At 32.6% G+C, this 21030-nt stretch overlaps 1 protein-coding gene across 1 annotated transcript in view; it reads right to left on the reverse strand.

The window, feature by feature from the left end:
• Nucleotides 1-12396: 12396 nt before the first annotated feature.
• Nucleotides 12397-21030, reverse strand: part of LOC129218594 (tolloid-like protein 1) — a 195527-nt gene continuing 186893 nt past the window's right edge. Inside the window, exon 9 of the mRNA XM_054852912.1 lies at nucleotides 12397-13350. Within this exon, the coding sequence (XP_054708887.1) occupies nucleotides 13076-13350 (275 nt within the window). The 3' untranslated portion in view covers nucleotides 12397-13075. The remainder of the gene's footprint in view (nucleotides 13351-21030) is intronic.

Genomic DNA, 21030 nt, shown 5'->3' on the forward strand with positions numbered 1-21030 from the left:
TCGAGGGAATGCCCCCCCCCCCCCCCCCGCAATCCTAAGCTTTGCTCCCTCGCGTAAATAAATAAAACGCGTATCTGCTTGTCAAATTTTGCTGAAATTAGTGATGAAATTTAAAATTTAATTCTTAATTTTTATTCAAAACATTCTGTGTAACAAGAATACAAAATGTATCAAAATGGAAAACAAACTCTAAAAAAATATTAAACTAAACAATTTAAATATCAAATAACCCTCTTAAAAAATATTTAAAAGTTCAGTTTAAATACAAAACGAAGGAATTAGGGGCAAAAATAACTACAACTATAACAGCAGTAGGATATTTATTCATTCCACTTGATAATAAGTTCTCCATAACGAGACTATATTTGCTTACAATATGAAAAATTAATACCGTAATGTTAAATTGACAAGCAAACTATTAAGTTACTCCTATAAATTAATCAATACATAGTTAACAATTAAAAACATTATATACTCAATTATTATGGATAGGAATTGCATTTACATGTAAGAGCTGAGAGAGAGATAAATGCTTTTCTCTAACAGTTTTAAAGTAAACTTCACATTTTTACAATAATTTTTGATTATTAATCATGCATTGTATCATTAACAGATACATCATGAGTTACTTGTATAAATTATGAAATGTATGGTGAACAATAATAAACAATATAGAAGGATTACTTAGGGATAATGTTAGTATTTACATGTAAGACCATGGTGATTCCCGCCATTGAGAAGCTTCATACTCTTTGTGAAAATAGAACTTTGTTTTTAAAGAAAATTTTACATTTTTACAGAAACTTGAGACATCAATGCTGCATTGTGCAATTTACAAATAAACTGTTAAATACTTCTAAAGAATTGATAAATGCATGGTGAGATATAAAAAACGTCATACATACATTGGTTTTGGATAGAAGTTGCATTTACATAAAAGAGCCGAGATGTTTTTCACCTCTTGTGAAAAAGATCTTCATTTTTTGAATGATGCATTATGCAATTTACAAAAAAACCTTTCACTGCGTCTATAAGTTATGAAATGCACAGTAAGCAATAATTTATAAAAAGTACTGCATCACATACGGTGAGCCATAACCGTCATTCTACGGTAAGCAATAACTATTTTACAATCACATATTTATATTATCTTTGTGTTTCATAATTTTGAAGTGCACAGTGAGCAAAAACTTTTTTACAACAGAATATTACAACTCTAATTACAAAATGTACGGGAAAAACATTTTTTCAATTCTATATTACATACGGTGAGCAATAACTACAGTCGGACCTCCATATATCGAACTTCCACATATCGAAATTTTCTATGTATCGAAATCCCAGCAAATTTCTATGTTCATTACATAGAAAAGTTGTTTCTATATATCGAAAAAATCTCTATATATCGAAATGTTTTTCGAGATACTCGTAGGTTTTTCTCTGCTTTAGACTGTTCGTATCATGAAAAATGAAGCTTAGCGGAGAAAATTATGTTCACTAAAGGTTGCTACAAAACTTGAGGAATATGGGGTTTAGGAGTGTGTAGTTCGGTCGTTGTTCCGTTCTGGAGTTCTTACATTCCCTCAAGTTTATTTCAAATCTTAGTTGTAACCAGTATCACTGTAAAATCAGTTTCAAGCTATCCCTTTTGTCTGTTGAGTATCATTCCTAGTCTCTTTAGCTTCAGTAAAAATCATTCAAGTTAAGTAGATTGATTTTTTGCTTTTCACTCGATTCCATTGTCAAAACGAAAATCCCCTAATGTTACAGATCAAGTTGATTTGCCGAAGAATGAAGATGTATGAAGGCGCAAAAATGTAATTTCTGCAAAATTAATATTTTTATTGTTATCTTTCATTTAATGCTCGTTTAAATTATAAATTGGGTTTCATGCACGTTTTAATGATTTAGAAGTTTTTTATGTTAAAATAAGATCGTTTCTATATATCGAATTTTTCCCCGGCAATTTGCTACTTCGATATATGGAGGTCCGACTGTATATTACGTTCGCGTATTTACAATAACATTGTGCAACATAATTACGAATTGCACGGTGAACAAAACCTTTTTCCAACACTATGTTGCATACGGTGAGCAATAAGTTACATATCACGGTGAGCAATAACTTGCATACTACGGTTAGCAATAACTTGAATTGCAACTATTGTCAGAATACGCAGATTCAGTGGCACAGAATCTCGTGTTACAATTTCACGTCCGGGAAAGTTTGAATTCTGGCCTTTAAAAAGCATGAAATAAAAATTAAATTAAAAATTTTAAAAATCGCCTACTGAAAAAAACTTTAAATGAAACTAAAATTAAAAATTTAAAAAACCCCCGACTAAAAAAAACCTTAAATAAAACTAAAATAAAGAACTAAAAATACCCGACTAAAAAATGTTTAAAATAATATATTTATCGGCTTTTGAGGTTTCTGATAAATTGCCTTATAAATAATAGCAGTAATATATCTAAGCGTCGTCGTGTCGGGGGACCAATATGAAAATAAAATATGAAAGAATGAAAAATAATAAAGTAATGAACAGAATGCAGCTAATAATGATAAAGTAGCTATGATATCTAAATACAAGAGTTTGCTCAGCGGTCTATATAACCTACATATCAATATGAAAATAAAATATGAAAGAATGAAAAGTAATAAAGTAAATAACAGAATGCAACTAATAATAATAAACATCAGTTTTTACTTGCAGACAAACATAAAGCAAATTACCCATTTACTATATTATTTTATTTATTTATTTTTTTGCTTTTTTTGAAATGGTTTATTTATTTTAAATTAAATTGATAATTATACTTAATATATAGATAAATTTACTATGTTAAATGGAAATGCATTTACACTTCATAAAATAGTTCAAAAATTTTCTATTTTAAACTTGATGCATCTTTAATCCAAATCGATGCTCTTCTTCGAAGACATTTGGCATTTTTTCATAGGAAAAGCACAACCCAATTACGTCTTCTTCTTTTTTTTTTTTGTGAAACTTGTTTTTTATAACAAAATTTAAGAGTTGGGGAATGTATGCGCTCAGATTTGATTTCCATATCTTATGCATGCGATAGGAAAATATTAAAAGAGTGGACACTTTTATTTTTGAATTTTCTTACTCATTTTAGGAGAAAGGTCTGGACCCCCGTGGCTATGTCACTGGTGTTCTAACAAATATAGTTGATCATATCAACAAAATATATTTGAAAGTGAAACATAATTATTTTTCGCTAAGTAATAATTTTGTTAAACAATGTTGCAATTTTAAAAATTATGCAACATCCGATATCAGGTAAACAATGCAATGCTGAGACGCCTGTCGCATATCTATAAGATGACAGATAATTATTGCAGAAAGATTTTTTAAAATCTTTTTCTGCACCTATCTGCCCGATTTTAAGTAGAAAAATACAGTTCAATATCGTTGAGTTTTATAATTTTCAGTTAAACGCTTTTCTTAATATTCAATATTTTTTTTTGCATATGTTTTTTTATTGATGAGTTTTCTATTCCTTAGGTATGTGAATTACATTTTCGCAAAGAAGACATTCTTCATGAAGCAGAATTCTTCGATGAAAAGTCGATGAGACTTCTAAAGAGTGAAATATTTGGTATGTCCCACAATGACTCAAATGCTGCATCCAGTGCTTTCACATTTATGATCCAAAGTTTATTGTCTCCGTACAAAGATGTGGCACATATTTTGCCAGTCCGTAGCATAGATGCTGACGATTTCCATTCATATATAAAAAAAATCTTGATTGGTTTAGCTGCCATAGGGTTTAATGTCATATCAGTAGCCACTGACAATAATGCTATTAATAAAAAGGCCGTTAGTATGTTTGCCTCTCCCCTTGAGTCGCGGGTTAGGTATGATTATCCTGGAAGTCCAGGAAAATATTTCTATTTTTCTTTTGATTCCGTTCATTTGATTCCGTTCATATTTTTACAGACTACATTCAGATTCTTTGCAAGTGGTGGTCAATAATGAATGTGAAAACTTTGTATAAGGGTGAGCATAAAAGGGATGAGTTCCAAACGCCTCTCACACCAAATACTGACACAGCTCAGTATAAGTTCTTAACTAACTTTATTAATTGGTTAGGCAAATGGGAGGAAATGAATTGTACAACTGGTGGATTAACAAAGCAAACCCATCTAGCCATAAGCCATACTACAAAAGCTATGCTTGCTCTTGCCGAGTACTGTTTTAAAACTTTAAATTTCGATTATTTTTTACCAGGGAAAATACAAACAGACTCATTAGAAGACAGATTTGGGTCTTACCGTACATTGGCAGGGTCAAATTACAATGTCAGTATACGTCAAATTTATGACACTGAAACAAAATTGAGAATGCAAACAATTTTACCCCTTGTGTTAAAATCGAAAAGTTGTGGAGAATTGTTACTAAGTTTTTTTCAGGACAAACATTGGGATGAAGATGAAGATAGCTCAGATTCATATCCTTTTTTTAATGGTTTTCTAATCACTCCGGAAGAAATGGTAAGTACTCAATCGAGTTTGCCAATTTTAACATACATTAGTGGATATGCAGCTCATAAAGTTCTATTGAAACTAAAGTGTGAACAATGTCGATCAACTTTATGCATTGATAAGCCCCTTGACACAGATGTAAACAATGATTGGATACAGTGGTTGGAAGTAGCGCGCTACAAGTAGCGACGCTACTGTAGTAACTACATTTTTTATTAGTTTGTAGTGTAGCGCACTACTTTTTTAAAAAAGTAGTGTAGTGAGTAGTTAACTACAAAAAAATAGTAGTTTGTAGCGATTTCTGGAAACTACTTTTAAATAAACTGAAAACAAAAACAAAGGTTCAAACGAATTTGATTGGCTCAAATTTTACACAAGTACATCAGCGGATGCAATGAGAAATAAGACTCGTAAAAATACGAGCTGACCTCAGGCATTTCATTTTGACGCCATACATTCTATCTGTTTGACGCCATTAGTTTTTTTACCGTTGTAATTTTGATATTTCACCAATATTCATATTGCAAAAAGCACTTATTTTCGCGAAAATAAAGATATCGGTGATTTCGCGAGTTGAAAATTTGGTGAATTTTATATGAACTGACCGAAGATTAAAAAACAAAAATATTTTATCGAGTCGTAAATTTTTGACAGTATTCACCAAATAAAAAGAAGCTACTTAAGATGTTATAGAAAAGGATGAAATTGAACTGTTCTGGAGGACTTACAATAAGTACGAGCATTACAGTGTGTGAGAGTATGATAACGGACATTTTTCTTAATGTCTACTGATGAGCTAATTTATCAATATTTTTGTTCAATTCTCTTACGGTGTGTGTGTGTATCAGGATCCCCCCCCCCAAAAAAAATCGAAAATTGATTTTTCAAGTCGCACACTCTCTTATATTTTATCCTTTTACATCCAAAAATAATCATATAATTTGGACAACGGCAGCAAGTGCCAATTATGTCTGAAAGTGTGAATCAGCACTTGTGTAATGCTAGGCCAAATTGAAATAAAATGTTTTTTTAGAAACTCAAAATTTCTGTTGATAAAACGTTGCTCCTATACCCACATATGCACCACAAAAACATTTATTCAAATTGAAAACCATTTAGATATCCAACACGTGCCTAACATTTATAATTTTCTTCAAAAAATTAAGTTTGTGATACATATTTTCAGAAATGTAAGATTTTACGAAATTATCAAGCTGAAAAATATAAACAGTGAAGTAGAAAAGTAGGTAATTAGCGTTAAATAGAAATGTTTGTTTTCCTGCAATTTTTAAGTCTCCCACATAGTACTCAAAGATCTTTTTTTTCCAGGTTGAGTTAAATTTTTCATTTAAAATGTATTATTTTTTTATTATTCGTTTGCAATTGTTGATCTTTAAATGTGTTCGTTATTAATTTTTGAACTTGATATTCTATTTAAATTTATATGTAATTTTTTAAAAGATAACTGAAAAAAAAAATCAATTTTTAAAATAAAATTATAAATTTTAGGTCAAGTGTGGCATATCTAAATGTTTTTAAATTTGAATAAATGTTTTTGTGGTACATGTGGGGTGTTGGGTACAGGGGCAACGTTTCCCAACAAAAATTTCGAGTTTCTAAAAAACGTTTTTTTTTTTTTTTTTTTGAGCAATCACGATTGCTTATTGCTTTTATTTGACTGTTTTTGGCGTGCTATCATTTTTCCCACCGGCGTGGCGCCACCCTCTGCCAGCACCACACGTCGCGGCGGCCGGCCTCACGATGCTGCTCCTCCTGCGAAAACCGTCTCCAGGTTGCGTCCATACCCTACACACACACACGCATACATACACGCACCAACACACACGCACACACAAACACATACACACACATACACAAACACCACCATACACACATATATACAAACACATACTCAAACACACACACACAAACACATACACACACGCATGCATACAGATACCTACACATACACACAACTGCCCACACATTCATGCCTGCACACAGACATAAACACATATGCTTACACACACATACACATACCCCGCCCCCACGCACACAAACACTCATACACACAACTACCCACACACTCATGACTGCACACAGACACAAACACACATGCCTACACACATACACGTACCCCCCCCCCACACACACATACAAACACACACTCGTGATTGCGAAAAATATAATTTGAATTCAAGATGACAAAATTCAAAAATTTTTTTTTTTTTTTTTTTTTTTTGCCATTTGGTCTAGCATACAAGTACTGTTTTACACTTACAGGTACAAGTTGGCACGGGTTGCCCTTGTGCAAATTATATGAAACTTTTTTTCACGATTGTTTTGACACAAGAGGAAAAATACAAGAGTGTATGCGACTTGAAAAATTGACTTTCATTTTTTGAGGGACAACCTATTGTGTATGCTTTTTATTTGCTTATTTTTTGGAAAGTAGCGAAGTAGCGACTACATTTCAAAAGTAGTTTGTAGTTACTACATTTTGAAAAAAGTAGTTGTAGCTGTAGTTAACTACATTTGTAAGAAAGTAGTTGTAGTTGTAATTCGCTACAAAAAAAATGTAGTTTTTCCAACCACTGATTGGATATCAAAATTAGACAGAGGGGGGTTGAAATACCCACATCCCGAAGTTGTTTGTGTTTCTCAATTCACATATGCAGTTGTAAACAAATTGTTGTCAACACATTTTGAATCAAATTTTATCAGTTGTCAAAATCACAGAAAAGTTGTAAAATATTTAACTCTCGATGTACTGGATGAAAATGATATTTCTCTTGGTATCGATGAATGTGAGAGTCATGATTCTCTGTTTCTTGTAAAACAAATAGGGAAGTTGCAACCTATTAAATGTTCATATTTTGGCTATCGGATATTGTTAATTGACCCTCAAAACTAAAAAATTCACCATCGCCGAATTTTAAAACACCGTGGTTGGTTTTTAATGAATTTTTAAAAATCCACGCGCAAAAGTGCGCGCTTCTGAAACGTCACGAGCCTACGTCACAGGGCGCGAATGGGCAGCCTTCCGCCGAAGATCCCTTGTTTTCGCTAGGGACATTTTGAGCGCGCTGATATTTTTATTTTTTAGAAATTCAATAATCCTTTTGAACACACTATGGAGGCCGGATTCGTTAAAGCACAATCTAAATAATCTTCCTCATCAATGATGATATTCGAATATTTCCCAGAGGATGAGAGGTTTAATGTTCCAGAAACGCGAGGAGTTTAATGCGAGGAGATAAGCCTTTTACGTTTCATCTTCGAAGTCGAATGCACGTTCTTCGGTTTCTCCCATGACATGGGAACCGGTTCGCTAGCGTTTCTCTCCTATCGGACGTCACTTCCTATGCCATCTGACGTCACAGGCGCTTGAACTTTAAAAATTAATTTAAAAGAAACTACTTATCGTATCGCAAAAATTTTTTCACCTATGATGTTCATACATGTTACTCTATCATATAAAAATAAAATTGAAAAATCGAAAACTTCCCTATTGTATGGGTTTTCATTAATATATTTTTGAACAACTTTTGCAAAAAACAAAATGATTCTCTTCAAAAAATGAAAAAAGATCAAAAAGAAAAAAATACACTGAAAAAATTTAAGAAAGATGCACGTAAATTGTCCACACTAAATAAATAAGCAATTTTATATTGTTTCTATGAGTTATCTTTTGAAATGTAAAAGTTTGACTGAATTATCCTAAACTATTTTTAAATTACAACCTAGGGAATAGGTGGAAACACTGTGATGTACATTGCAGATTATTGTCAGGGTTGCCACGCCACAGGGAAACCTGAAGAAACAGGGAAAACATAGGGAATTCAAATATATGTATATATATATAAAAAGAACTGATCATCCAGCGAATTTCAAAAATTTCCTCAAAAACCTGGAAAATACAGGGAATTTTTTTCTTCTTAAATTGAAGTTGCGAAAATCAATTTCCTAATATATAAACCACCAAAAAACAAATAAATTACTAGTAATAATTATAATGATAATATTAATAAAGTAAAATAAAAAATGGCAATTTTGCTTAAGTTTTTATTTTCAAGTTAAATATTAAAATATTCATCATAAAAATAGATTCTTGAATTTCATGATAATTTTGAGTGTATGAAATTAGTCGTCAATAATCATTATTCTGGATCACTTACACACTTTTAGGTCCATGTAATGAATGGTCAAAAGAAGTTTTTTTTTTTTGAGTAAAAAGTTGAATATATTCAATCACCATGCTATTATTTCAGTTATTATGAATTTTTATTTATTTTCCCTTATTTAGATTTTTTTTTAAAAACCCGTGGTGAAATTATCAAGATATTTATGTTCTTTTTCAAATATCAGTGTCCGCTCGTTTATAATGTTTCATTTTCATGCAGGGAAATCATAGGGAATTTTTCTTGCAAAATTGATTAGCAACCCTGATTGTGAAAGTGTGCAGAATTTTAATTTCTAATTAGTTATGGACAATGAAGTTTCTTAATGTATTGTACAAAGAGAAATGAACATCTTCTTAAACCCTTAAAAAAATGAATTTTTCTATTTTATTTAATAATTTTAAGTTTTATCAATTAAAATTTAATTATTATTAATCATTATTGATGCTGTATATAAAAAAGAAAAGAGTCAATTAAATTAAACCGTGCTTTATGAGAATTTATGAGTGTAAAATAGTAGACCACCACCTCTGCATATGTAGTGTGAACTGTTAGTACTTGATTCTTAATTTTTCATGTTTTTGATTGTGAGTTCCTAATAGCTATTGGGTTGTTCGGAAAGTAATTTCGTTTTTTCCCGTCAGAGGACTTAAATACGTTATTTCGAAACCAACTTCACACTTAAGCCGCATAACCATTATATGTCTTGAGAGCTGATATTGCAAGGCTTGTGTGTGAAAAAGTTCTATTAGTTCTATGCAGTAGTTTTTGGTTGGTGCCCTTTTAAATATGGAGAGCAATAAGCAGCATTTTCGTCATATTTTACTTTTTTATTTCAGAAAAGGTAAAAATGCTGTCCAAGCGAGAAAAAATTGACGGATGTGTATGGAGAAGGCGTGTTAACAGTACGCCAGTGCCAGAACTGGTTTGCAAAATTTCGATCCGGCAATTTTGATGTCGAAGATGCACCACGGTCTGGAAGGCCGGTCGAAGCTGACAAAGATGCGATAAAGGCATTAGTTGATGCAAATCGGCGAATAACCACACGAGAGATCGGTGAGAGATTAAATTTGTCGAATTCGACTGTTTATGGCCATTTGAAAGGCATGGGCTTAACCTCGAAGCTCGATGTGTGGGTGCCCCATGTCCTTACGGAGCCTCACACAAGTTTGGTCACTCGCCAAAAACTTTTACAGCTTGAATGGGACGTACTGCAACATCCACCATATTCTCCAGATCTGGCGCCTCCCGACTACTATTTGTTCCGGTCCCTGCAAAATTTTTTGGATGGCAAAACCTTTACCTCAAATGAAGATGTCAAAAACCACCTGAACCAGTTTTTTGCCAGCAAGGACCAAAATTTTTATGAGAGGGGAATTATGTTACTGCCAGAAAGATGGCAAAAGGTGTTGGACCAGAATGACCAATATATAATTTAATAAAATATTTATTCATTATACGAAAACTGTCTTTCATGTACCCCAAAAAAAACGAAATGACTTTCCGAACAACCCAATAAATAATTTGAGTGTTAGCTCTTGTTTGACCTCATGTGTAACATAAATGGTAATAGGTGTTTTTTATGTGATGTATGTGTTATGTGCAAATAAAAGTTACTGTGCTTAAAATATTGTCTTTATTTGAGTATCACATTCATAAGGTAGTTGAAAGCATAACATATGCTAAGCATTCCTTATTTTTTTTTTTTTTCAATTTTTTTCAGAACTTTTTCTACAAAAAAGGATTACTTGTGTGAACGTACAAAATTACATCAATATGAACAAAAGCAAAATCTCTTTAAACAATTAAGTCATTTATTTGTTCACAGATATTTTGTTTAAAATATATTAGGAATATTTATTTACTTATGTGTAGGCTCAACTTATTTATTTTCCTTTTGAAGTAGTTATACTAATTTGCCAAAGCTGTATAGTTCCACCCAAAAGTCTTCAACTAATTGCCTATTTTGATATTTATAGCAAAAGAACATTTTACCAAAGCAGATTAAGTTGAAAAATCTGAGATAATTATTTCTTCAAAAAAAAGAAAAAAGAAACTTGGAAACTTCAAATTAAACAAGACTCAATAAAATATTTCTCATTTATTAATAACCCTACATGAAAAAAATGTACGCTCTAAATAATTTTATAATTATTTACGGTACAAGTTTCCCCAACCCCCCCCCCCCCCCCGATGTCTATTTGAAATTTTGAAAACGTGTGAAAGTAAAATTTGAAGATTAATTTTCTGCCCTGGAAAACGCACAAGTTTCACTTATAAAATTAGTAAAATAAGTGATTTTGTGAGGTGAAGTAGAAATAAGCTGTCTATTCTATTAGATTGGTGATTTAATTGAAAAAAGATATGCGTCACCTTTTTTTTATTTAATATTTAAATTCGTGTTACATTGTACGCACGGCGCTTTCCCGACCGATTTCCGTCAAGTCACGGCGCGAGAGAAACTGGCCTCATTTTGACCACGTGACTCGCCCGTGAGCAGGCCTTCCAGATATAGGGGGCGTTGTTCGAACCCGAGGCCCTCCGGCTCCGAATCCGACACTTACCGATCGGGCTACCACGGCCCCTCTGTAAATTTTATGGGAAAAATTTGGCCTTGTATAGTAAAACACCATTCTATTGAGGGGTATTCTCCGCAAATTTTACAGTTTTGCACAACCAACCCAGCTGCCGGTAAAAAACCGTAATTTTTACGGAATTTTTTTTACATTATGCATTTAAAAAAATGGAACACAAAATTCACTTATTTTCACACTACTTTACTCAAAAATTTTTATGGACTTTTAAATGACTGAAATGATAATTGCACTAAAGTGCATGGCAATACTTAGAATGTGAATTCAAAATGTTTTCAAAAGTGAGCTGACCCAATTCATATATTTGAAATAAGCCATTATACTTGATTTCTAAATGTATTCAAAAATGAGTACATATAACTGAGCTAAAAACTCATTATTGATTAATGAATGAGTTTATATTTGATTTCTAAATGTACTCAAAAATGAGTACATATAACTGAGCTAAAAACTCATTATTAATTAATTAATGTATTTATATTTGATTTTAAAATGTACTCAAAAATGAATACATATAACTGAGCTAAAAACTAATTATTAATTAATGAATGTGTTCATATTTGATTCAAAAATGTACTCAAAAATGAGTACATATAACTGAGCTAAAAACTCATTATTAATTAATGAATGTGTTTATAATTGAAACAAATGTGTACTCATATTTGATTACCAGAATGTACTCAAAAAAATGAGTACATGTGTTTCTCAAAATTGAACCTTATTGATTCGGAGCTATATTGAGTAATGAAAGTATTCAAAAATGAGTAAATTTTCATTATTTTTGAATACCCATTTTTAACAGTGTGACGTGAAATGTAAAGCAACATTTTTTAAAACTAAATTTTTTGGGGGACAAAGGAAAAGCGCGATATATCCGAATGAGCGATGTAACAAGGGGTCACTGTTTTTTTTTTTTTTTTCTGTTACGTGTTTGTAGTTTGACTCTGATAAGATGACTTCAGATGTGCCAAATTTTAAACTACTATATTTGTAAAAAATGGAGTGAGAAACGCGGTTTGCTTTACTGATAACGGTTATAAGCATTGTATAAATACAAAAATTTTTGTTTCTTTCAACCCAGTTATAAAGGAACTCGTCCTAGGTCAAATGTCATGTTATCAGAGCCATACTATAACCGCATAAATATTTATAAAAATGACTTAGAAACAAAATTTAGAAAGAGAACATACATTTTAATATTTTAAATCAGTAAATACAAAGCTGTGAAATCAAATGAGTTTAGTGCCTTGAAAAATATATTATGACGTCTTTTAGTAGTGTGCCCTCCTTGCCATCAATGCACAAACAAATTTTACAATCTAATAAAGCATATCATTTAAATCAATTATTGAATGAACCAACATCATGGCAAGGGTTTTAATTGATTTTACGTACTCATATTTGTCCTATGTATAAGGATGCCTTAAGAGCTCTCATAGCCCAATTGAGCATTTTGTTATAACACTTAAAAAAGGATTCGCGGAAGTTGGCAGTGCATTCTGTATTTGAAAAAGACATATTAATACAAAATAATTCTCTTAAGAGATGTGGACTGTAAAATATCAAGCTCTGTAAAGAACTGATACGAGGTTTTTTTTTTTTTTTCTTGTCTTGTATTTTTTTTATACCAGATATAAAACACCTGGAACAATAAACCATTTGCTGGTTGAAGTCACAGTAGAACACCGTTCAAGCCTTTGACCTTGTGTTCTTTCTTAAGTCAGGAACTGTTCTTTACCTAGGAGATGGTTAATCTAGATTGGACCCATTCAAGGACGACATGTATGGCGTCAAACCACAGTTGGGTAACTTTTGTAGCTCGTATCAAAGGAATCATCCGAGAATTCAGCAAGATGGCCATGGATGCTGCAGTCACTGGACTGAGTAAAGTAGCGAGGTCCTCGAACCATAGAGCTTGGACTGTGTTCTAGTTGCCGAAGTTGAATTGCCAATGCTTCTCGGTCGTACTTTTTACGTTTGTTTCGGTATATGTAGTAAATGCTGCAAGCTGATATTAGTAATATAATAACAGCCCCTCCGCAGCCAGCTACCAAAGGAAGATGGCCTGTTAATACAGAAAAAGACAAATCATTAAAATTTAATTATGGACACTAATTTGGTCAATAATTTGAAATTCAATAATATTTCTTAGATGTAGCTACAAACTCAAATGTTATAACTCTGAAAAATGTAAGACATCATATGAGAGGGAAGATGTAAAAAAGAATGGCAAAGTGTTAAAGCTAAGTTAAGGAAGTATAAGGTAATGACAATTTGAGATTGACACTAAACATTCTTTTCGAAAGGAAATGGGCGTTTTTCGTTCAAATCACGAATTACAAGCTGCAGTGTATGAGCATTACAGACAAGGGCTCCCGATGGGAGGTCACGAGAGGTCACTGTGACCTTCCAAACGATTCCCAAATCGGCAATTTTTGGAGTGCTATTCTGCACATTGAGAATTTCTGCCCTCCCAAAAATGTAAATTCGGGGCAACGCTGATTACAGATCAATGGTTAGAACAGTACAACACCCCAGCACTATCTTTGCTCTAGTTTTCGTCCATTTTAATGATTTCAAATGCATACTTTTTACAGTGAAAAATTAGTCTAAATCATCATTTTTTCCCCATAAATAATCTCTACTTATGAAAATGTAAATATGTGTGTGAGCGCGCGATATCCAGACAAAATTACAGCACTTACAGCTTGCAACAATCGGTACAATTCGCTCATGCTATAATAATACAAAGAAAAATATGAGACCTGGATTTATAGAGCGCTAAAGAACGCGCTTTTTCTCTAATGCTCTGGAACTTACAAGTTCAAAAAATAACATCAATTATTTTTAATTTTGTCTAAACATTTCTCGTACATTGCTTTTTAAAAATTTTTGTCTCAATTTGGAGCCTCTATTAAACACAATCTTTAGACCATCATGTCGTCGGCACTATGCTAAACTAACGATTGTGAAAATTGGCACTGTTCAGGAGAGCAAAAACACTGAACACGATTTTTTTCCCCACCTGACGCGTTTAGTTATTTTCAATGTTTTAATTTTTATATAAACCTTTAAGAGTAAAAAAACTATTGTTTGAAGTAGTTATAACCAGTAGCCTTTTTTGAGTACTACGGCAAACATCGAATTTGAAAAACGTAATTTTTCACTTTTGTAAATTAAGCATGGTGCCGACGATGAGTCCTCCTCCTTTGCTCAACAGGTGTTCAGTTTAAAAAAAAATTCATTCTTAACGAAATTTATTATTCATATAGACAACTGTTCGTTCATCTAAACTGTGACATGTGCAAGGGTTGGTGAAAAATATGTCAAATTTCGAGGTCTATGACAAAACGGGTCCTGGGATGTACAGTCCCCCCCCCTCGCCATCTATATACTATCACTATCAACTATACGCCACTCATAACTACATGTTGTTGCAATATACTCAAATAATTTAAAATGAATGAAAATAATTTTCCCCTTTCAGAAGTCGTGCGTTCTGGATTACATTTTCAGCTGTTTTTCTATAAGTAACACGAGTCTTAAGTAACATGATTTTGTGTTGATTTAATATATATTTTTGTTGTGACTATGTAGAAAATGTCAGTCTGATTCCTTTCATGTGTGATTTTACATTCCTGGAAGTTTTAGTTTTCTTAAATGTTTAAATAGAAGCATTTTTTTAGCTCTTTTGCAGGAAATGGGCATTTTTAATGGTTTTTACCATAAAAATAACGTTCTATATACAGATGCATACTAAAAAAAATGTAAAAGACTTTTTTAGTACAATAAGTGAGGTAACTGATAAAGAAAGTTAAGCGAAAAAGATCCTATCTAGTTTGCTGCATTTTATCGACACGTGATTACACCATGATGATGCTAACCTTAATCAATGATGCATTGGGGAAATATTTCTTAGGATTCTTTTCGCGAAAAGATAAACAGAAGAGTAAACAAAACAAGAAGTTCGTCTCGAACTAAACGAGCTAAAAAATATAAAAACAGTGAAACATTGCGGGTTTTTTTTTTTTTTTTTTTTGAGAACACTCTAAAACTTCAAATACTTCCAGTCACGAAATAGCAATAAGGGTTCTCCGTCACATTTGGGACAAATTTCACAGTATTTACTTAAACTTTTATTAGTGGCGTTCCTACTAGTACGGGTGTCACGCGGGGCGGTAAATTTCTAGTCTTAACACTCCCCTTCCCTCCGACCAATATAAAAAAAATCTTTTAATGTTTAATGTTAACATGGAGCTTGTAAAAATTACAGAAACAGCTAATTTTTATTTTTGTAGTGTTAGAAAGGTTTACATAAAAATCCAAGTTTACATTGAAATCCAATTCATTACGAATTCATATTAGGGTGGGCCGAAAAACAACTTTTTTTAAATTTCGATGATGGGTAGTGCGGAAAAGATGCCATTGGTGAAGCAATGTGCACATAAAAAATTTGAATTTTTTCTGACAATTTCTTGATCTGCCGCAATTGGGTTGAAGTTTCGAAAAAATGCTGTTTTTTTTCATGTTTTTTGCCAAAATTAGTAATAATAGTATGTTTTTATTTTCGATGATGAGTTGCGTGTAAAAGGTGCCATTGGTGGTACTAAACTCCCATAAGAATTTTGAGGTGTGCGGTATAGTTCTTTCCTTTGTCACAAATGAGTAGCTTTTTTTTTTGCAGAAAAAAGCTTTTATAACCTAAAACAGTGTAGATAAAAACCCTCTGTTAAAAGAACAAGCAGAAATTTTCTGTACATCCAAACCATCTTTAGTTCTTTGTTGAGGTTCGTGCTGTTTAACCTCAATTTTGAACGCAGCTGCACAAAGTTTTCGAATAGCACATTTCAAATTAAAAATTTTGTACGCAATAAGTAGTTAATTCATGACACACCACGCATCTAAAAATGCATCACATGTGATAAAACTGTATAATTATGGCAGAGAAATGTAGCGAAAACAAAATTTTTACTATTTGAGAAAATTTATTAAAAATGTTAAAAAACTGAAAATTGCCAAAACTTCTACTCATTTATGGCAAAGGAAAGAATTATAACACACCTCAAAATTTTTATGGGAGTTTAGTACCACCAACGGCACCTTTTCCACGCAACTCATCATCGAAAATAAAAACATACTATTTTTACTAATTTTGGCAAAAACCGCGAAAAAACAGCATTTTTTCGAAACTTCAACCCAATTGCGGCAGGTCAAGAAATTGTCAACTTTTTTATGTGCACTTTGCTTCACCAATGGCACCTTTTCCACACTACCCATCATCTAAATGAAAAAAAAGTTCTTTTTTTTCCGTTCACCCTAATTTATATTACGTAAAATTTTACCTAGACACATATTTAACCATACCCTCCCCGTAACATTCTGCATTATTTTCCTTGAAATTTCATGTATTAAAAATAATTTAAAATACGAAGCAGACAATTTAAAAAATTGAACATATTTATGTTTTTCATAATATCTTTGATCTCTTTTGGGTGTAACAAGGGGTGGGCCACCCCCTACGTTTCCCCCAGTGACAGTACTGCATTTATATATACAGTGAAACCCAGGTTTTGCCTTTCTCAAGGGACTGTTATAAGAAACGTAAAATGCGGGAAATACATAGCAAAAAACTAATTATGAGATCCAATGAAAATGTTAAATTCGGGATAAGGTAGCTTCGGGGGGACGTAAAACCGGGATTTCAATGTATGAAAACAAAGTATTTGGAGCTAAAAAAAAAATTGTTGAACAGGTGGAAGTGCTTGAACTTGTGTATGACTTGTTAAGTGTTTTTCCCCCCACTATCTTTTTTAATTGTTACTTTTAGAGCGTAAGTCCAAAAATGTGTTTATCTGTCAAGACACACTTTTGAACATCAGTTTTAGACTTCTTAATTTAGTAAAATATCCTAGAATCTACTGCTGTAACTTTTTAAAAATATGTGTTGCTTTCTTACTAATCATTTAAGTGTTCGTTTCAAAACGAAACCACAGGAAATCGGACGTTTTGTCCTGTACAAGACAGCTTTATAATTTACTAGTTGCGTTGTCCGCACACAGTGGTGTAGCCAAGGGGGGATCCATGGGGATCCGGACCGCTCCGAAATGACTAAGTGTAAATATATGATTGAAGAAAAAAAGCCTTGTGTTGAAAACAAGCATTTTACTCAAGTAAAGAAAGGGAACAAGAAAAAATATGTATATATATTTTTTTTGTGCAATATATAACATACCAAAAAATTCTTGAAGGGAGAATTGATAATGTAAAATAAACTATATACGGCGGGGGAAGGGGGGGGCGAAATGAGGGGACGCTCTAAGGCGTACAGCTTTATTGCAATGATTCTCAATTTTTTCCTAGTGTGCGAAAATACTCCTCTCTGCAGTCACCAAAACATTGGTTCCCCTTGTATCATTGAAGTAGATGCAAATTCTGAGAATATACCTGTTTAGAATCTAATAAAAGTGACTTCTCCTTTGTTTCTTTCCCTCCAAATTTCTTGGAATTTTGCCCCTGCGTGGGCATTCTGGGGGATGTGAAGAATCTATTTTCCATTAAATTTTGCTGCTTGTTTTCAATTTAAATGCATTCAAAACTATTACTTGTCATTAATAACAGTTAAATAAAATTTTCATCTCCAAAGCTATTTTGCTTATCTTAAGATCTTCATATCAATTTGTCCAATTTTTTTAGTCGCCCTCCCCCTCCGAAATAACTTTCTGGCTACGCCACTGATTGGACCCCCTCCGAAATGAAATCTTGGCTACGCCACTGTCCGCACGGTCTACCTCGAAAATAAAAGTTGCGTCAAGTGACGCATGTTCATCAATCTGGCCTAAATGAAAGAAAAAAAGTAACATTTCTCGTCGACGTGTAGAAATTTTATAACTAAAAATTTAAATTTAGACCTCGTTGCTTTTTTTTTAATTCCTAAAACCATCCTATGTGAATTTCCGAGCATCAAAGGGTGCCAAATTTGGCGAAGAATCGACTTAAATTGTGGATTCGTGCACAAAACATACACCCATATCTTGATACATCTACTTTTATAAACAGTCGAACTCGCTTATAAGGCCCTGATAGAACGAATATCCGGATTTAGCGAGGAAATAAGAAATACTTGGTTGGTTCAATGTTAAAGTCGACTGGAGCACAACTCGCTTTTCACGAGAAATCCCCGCGTAAAGCGAGCAATATATTGTGATTCACGAAATTTCTATTTATTTCCAACTAAGCTTATTCTTTTTTTCATAATATTTCTTTAACTTTCCAAATTCAACCAAAAGTTAATGATAAATCATAATTTCTGAGAAGAAGCGATGACGGCACTTTTTTTTTTTAATTTGTGAGTAAAGATTATATAGATTTCAAAAGTACTGTTTGAAAAATGCATGAAACAAAATTTTTTACCTAAAAAATCACACAACCGTATGATTTCTTGGACAAACATCTTTTTCTCTCGTTTCGAATGAAATATAGAGTTGTCACGTGTGGAGAAAAATGTCTGCTTTTTCGTGGAATGGCCCACTACCGGTTTCGCTTTGAAACTTTTTCAAAACGTCAAACTTCTTTTAAGTAGAATTGATTTTATCATGCATATCTCATACTTTTGTTTCAAGCAAAACAGCGATTGCATTAAAAACGTTTTTCTTATTCTGATTTTAATATTAATGGTAAATATAAATATGAATAGCAAATAAATTGTCGGAAAAAAATGATAACCTTTACTAAAAGCTGTTAAGTTTCCAAATAAATATTTCACAAAGGTAATAATCGAAAGCAGACTGGTGATACTATTTTAACGAAATAGATGTTGAAGTTCAATGCATTTGAGCGATACTTTTTTTTTTTTGCTTTTTAATATTTTTTTAGTGAGCAAAAATGTGTTAATTCAACTGTTTTGGAAGTTTAAGAAATACGTAAACTCGAAACAGAATATGGTTATGGAGAGGTTTAAACTTCTAATGTTTAAAATACTCTTTTTCAGGAACTAGTTTCTTTGATGAAAAAAAAAGAAAATATTAATGGAATGAAACTGTTAGTTTCACATTAAAACAAGTAGAAGAAAAATGTGAGGAATGACGCATTGAAAAAAAAGCAACATTAATTATTTGGAAGAGAAACTTCGTTTTAGTGCAGCAATGTAAATTAATTCACATTCCGCACAATATGACTGTTTTATTACAGCTATATTAGTAAGTAATTTCGACGTTGTTCTAACTTGAATTTCGTTCTTCGCACAGCTGAATGCGATAAGTATTTTAATGAGCATGTGCAATCGCATGACACATAAAAAACATCCCCCTGAAATAACTGAAACGGCGAACGTGGAAGACAAAATGAACAGGTGGATACATATGGTGGAAGCGGGCGAAAGATGCCAGTTGCGTGAAGTAGCAACTAGTTCCAAACAAAATAAGTGCATTGTGGTGCCATCTATCGTAAAATTTATCTTAATATATATATAAAATGCTATATGTGCACTAATTAAAGAATATCTTTTAGAAACATATATAGATCAATCAACTATATAATCCAGAATAGGGATTCCAATCCCGCAATCTCGATTCCGAATCCCGCATTATATTTAGCGGGATTAATCGATTGAGAGCAAAATCCCGCGGGATTTTTGTTTCGTAATGATTTTGTATGTAAACGTTTCACAATTTTTGCCGTCCATGAAACGAATATTTTTACATGTATCATCTGAAGTTTTAATCTCATTTCTATCTATCTACAAGAAGAGCAAGAAAAACTTAGTCTCATATGATGAATGGTAGTTACCATTCAAAAAAACAATAAAAATAGAGTATATTTCTCTGAGAATTAATTTTGGTACTCGGATTCGGAAGTTTCAGTGTTCATGCGTTCAGCAATTGCGAAAATGGTGTAAAAATGATAAAAGTTGATTTTTAGATGAAATTGAGAAAGTGTATTTCAGGGTGCAAAATCCGCTGGAGTAGTCTAAATGCAATGTTGGAACGCTTCTGGTAAACTTAAGGAATGCGCCGAAAATTTTAACTTACCAAACGTGCGCCATATTTTTTTCCGAAGAAGAAAACTGAAAAAACTGACATTTTTTGTTTAAGCTTTCTAATCAGTAGGAAGAGCCTGTCGATGTCTCTGCCACCGTGAATCTAATAATATAAATGTGGATGATACCTTGAAAATTATGTTGGATGAATTATCTGAGAAATCGTCAATACTCGGCACGACTCTAAAAGAGGTAACAGAAACTTGGATGAAACACTAGATGATTCGCATGACAGTGCAGTACGTTAAGCTGCGAAGCTGCCGAAGTTTTTGATTGTCTCTTTAAAGTGAGAGGTAAAATTAGCGAAAGTGTTCAAAAACCTATTGAGACTGTGACCCAGTCAAAGTTAGCCCCTGCCGAAACGAATTAAATGCACTGATATAATAACCAACGTTAATGAGGCAACAAGGCAAGATAAATTGGATGGAGTAATACACAATCAAACAGACATCGTTTTGTCCGAAATTTGAAGTTCATGAGCAAGAACCGTTAACATGACCCCCATAAGAAAAAATGAAATCTATTTTAAAAGGTGGTGACGTTTATGGGGATCTTTTGCTAAATGTTTAATCTCAGTAAAATAAACTTTAGTGGAGCCACATCACTTGTTTTCATCAAGCTCATTATTTTTGAGCAAAAATCTTTTCCCATTCCATACGAGCGATGCTTTAGTAAGACGCATTAAACTTTTTTAAAGTACACTTTTGCATA

Source organism: Uloborus diversus, chromosome 3 (assembly GCF_026930045.1).
Source record: "Uloborus diversus isolate 005 chromosome 3, Udiv.v.3.1, whole genome shotgun sequence".
Taxonomy (NCBI): domain Eukaryota; kingdom Metazoa; phylum Arthropoda; class Arachnida; order Araneae; family Uloboridae; genus Uloborus; species Uloborus diversus.